This window comes from Branchiostoma belcheri, unplaced genomic scaffold (genome assembly GCF_001625305.1).
Source record: "Branchiostoma belcheri isolate BF01 breed outbred unplaced genomic scaffold, Haploidv18h27 scaffold47, whole genome shotgun sequence".
Classification (NCBI taxonomy): Eukaryota; Metazoa; Chordata; class Leptocardii; order Amphioxiformes; family Branchiostomatidae; genus Branchiostoma; species Branchiostoma belcheri.
The window spans coordinates 2368954-2371958 of record NW_017804098.1 but is presented as its reverse complement, the minus strand read 5'-3'; the positions used below and the strand labels follow the sequence as shown (position 1 = coordinate 2371958).

Sequence of the window (3005 nt, the reverse complement as noted above, 5' to 3'; positions counted from 1 at the left end):
AGAGGTGCTAGTGTCACGGAAATGAAAAGAAACCTACAGTGGACCTCACTTGAAGACAGAAGAAAGATGTCTAGACTATGCATGATGTACAAAATGACTAATAAACTGGTGGATGTCCCAACTACTAAGTACCTAATACCAGCCCAGAAGAGAACAAGAAATAGCCACGCATTCAAGTACCAGAGTTATCAACCAAGGATTGAGGTGTTCAAGAACTCATTCTTTCCTAGAACTATCGCAGAGTGGAACTCACTGTCACCAGGTACAGTAGGGGCACTGTCAATAGATAGCTTTAAACAATGTCTAGAGCTAGAAGTTCAAGGGTTAGGTGTAACAAGTCGATCGGTGTAATATAGCCAGCTGCCGCCGCGCCGCGTGCCTGCGAAGCTGCTGTGTTACGCCGAAAGGCGGTTATACCGGCTATACAGATACAGATACAGAAAATCCATTGCAAGTCTCAGACTACCTTATTTTGATAATTTAACATAAAGCATGCAACATTATAAACTCTAAAATAAAATAATTTCCTTGCTGGTAGTAAAAATGCATATAAAAATGTTGTATATTTTGGGCAAGTGAAAAGTTGGTTCGGGCAAGTAGAAATGACCATGTACTTGCCCGAAATGACCATGTACTTGCCCGATTTGGCAAGTGGATTTTTGAAAACCTGTCCTACCCTGTGAAGTATGTAGTTAATATTATGTTGAGAGCCAAAAGTCAATGCCTTAAAGTTATGGTGACAGTATATAAGGAGACAATCTTGCACAAGCGGTGATAGAGTTATAGGTTTAATATCAACATTCAGCTATACTGAATGAGCTACTCTGTACTTTGCTTAAAATGTTTTTCCAAATTTAAACTTGAAGTCTTCTGTATTCTGATTCAATCTCACCACATGTAAATTAAATGGTGACCATAAAAAATGAATTATGGAGCTCAAACTACTGTTTTGAAATATCAGAGGATTCCAAACCTCAAACGATGCTGCTTCTCCTCCTGATTTCTTCTCCTCTATCTGCACGAAGAGTTTGTCACAGAACAGCGGCACGATACCTGAAATGTGTGGAAAGAACCATCGTAACAAATAAAACTGATGACTGCAATAATTCGACTGTTGCTTCTAAGACAGCTCATCCAACCAAAACAATACTTTTGTATACCGAGAAGTATTGTATTACTAATATTACTGAAAAAATCATTTGTACTTGAAATTGATTGTACAGTAATTTTTTTAAAATACAGAACATCATAATGTCAGATGCACACATTTCTTTTACCTGCCTTGCACCCTCCTCTTGATATTGTATCAAGAAATAAAGGGCTGTCCTAGGCTTTTAACTTGCATTATTCATCATTTTTTTTTATTCTAGCATAATAGAGATGACTTCAAACAATGTCAGCATGCTTTTTAATACAGACAGGACCAGAAAATAAGGCAGAGTCTTTCATATCTTAAAATGATGGACAGCAGAATGACTCCTACCTTTGTTGGGTCCATATCCCACGATAGACCATGACTTGCCGGCACCTGTTTGACCATACGCAAAAAGCGAGCAGTTGTAACCTTCCCAGGCATTGGCCAGAACTCCCAGTCCCACATCCTTGAACACCATGTTCTGAAAAAATCATTCTAAAAGTTAAAAGAAGAAAGAAGAAGAAGAACTTTATTGTACAACACTTGCACAAGGTACAATGTATGGCAAATTACATAAAGAGTAACAAACAATAAAATAAATGTTGGAGAAGACCTAATGTCAAATAAAACCTAACATATCTTAATTATTCAAACAATAAGTGCTAGCACAAGTCTTTGATAATTTAAAAGTGTTACAATACGTGTGGACTAATCACAAGTTTCGGTATTTTTTCTAATGACAAAACATTCCTTTATATATCTAACTATTTTTGCGTTGTGGGGACCATTACATCTAAAGATATATCCAAATCTGTGTTAAATGAGGTGCAATTATGAAGGGGTTTGAAAATCACACTAGGGGAAAAATAGCTAGCACTTTTTGACCCTGGTCCTATTTATTACAACTTATGGCCTTCAACTTAAAAGTCATGGAGTTATGTTTTGCAAGGGATGAATAGGATACTAGAGTAAGTAAGTAGAGTGGATTCTTCAAGCTAAGCAACATCTATGATCTAACATTATATAAAGAGACAAAAAGAGAGTCCAAAGGAAGGAATCTAATAGTATGTGTTGTTCAAACCCCACAAGATGCTGAGAATCCAGGCAGAGTTAGAAGCCAGAGGAAGAAAACAGCCAAGGAAGAAGACAAAACCTTGAAAAAGATGGACTTTTCTTTATTTTCAAATTGTGTAATCAAGACTTGTAACACATGTTTGTGCTAGATATCAGTTAGCTTGAGCAATGCACCCACTCTACTGTAAGTACTTGCTAGCTACATGTATGTTGTTGCTCACCTGATCAGCATAGTGAGGCTTTGCAGGTGCCAGGTACCCAGAAGCCTCCTCTTTAAAACTATCGTGGGACCAGTAACTGTAGTCAAACGTGAAACGCTTGGGTTCATTCTCGCCGCTGGGGTCATTCAGAACCGTGGTCGGACCTTTCATTTCCACGATCAGTGTGGCATTGCGCTCTCTCTCACGCTTATTGTGTGAAATGTTAAGGTATTGACTGACAACATATGCATATCAAACTTTCAGATAAAATCCTTTCTGTTCATTTGCAAGCCAGATCACTTACATATTTGATTCACAAGTGCATTTTGTCAATAACTTAGGCCACAGCAAGTAAATTTTATGGATGACATCCTCCGCAGACTCCAAATCTAATACGAGCGGGCAAAAAAAGAAACAAGGAGGGCCGAAGAAAACAAGGTTCCTACATTTTAAAATTTTGACTCAATCATTGTACATTGTTCAAATGGTTTTTATTCAGTGGGAACATCACGTATACACAGCAAGCATCACATATTACTGCATCAAAGTAAGAAACGAAACATTAATTCAGAGCCTTGTCTTGTCTCCTCTCTTCA

At 37.7% G+C, this 3005-nt stretch overlaps 1 protein-coding gene across 6 annotated transcripts in view; it reads right to left on the bottom strand.

Moving 5' to 3' along the window:
• The window catches only part of LOC109479249 (kinesin-like protein KIF28P), a 29600-nt gene that overhangs the window by 21261 nt on the left and 5334 nt on the right, over positions 1-3005 (bottom strand). For 5 of the 6 annotated variants that reach the window (XM_019781185.1, XM_019781188.1, XM_019781186.1 and 2 more), the window contains one exon: positions 2431-2622. In XM_019781185.1, coding sequence (XP_019636744.1) covers positions 2431-2622 — 192 coding nt within the window. Of the gene's footprint in view, positions 1-973; positions 1054-1483; positions 1617-2430; positions 2623-3005 lie in introns of all 6 variants that reach the window. The other variant, XM_019781190.1, reaches the window with a different exon arrangement.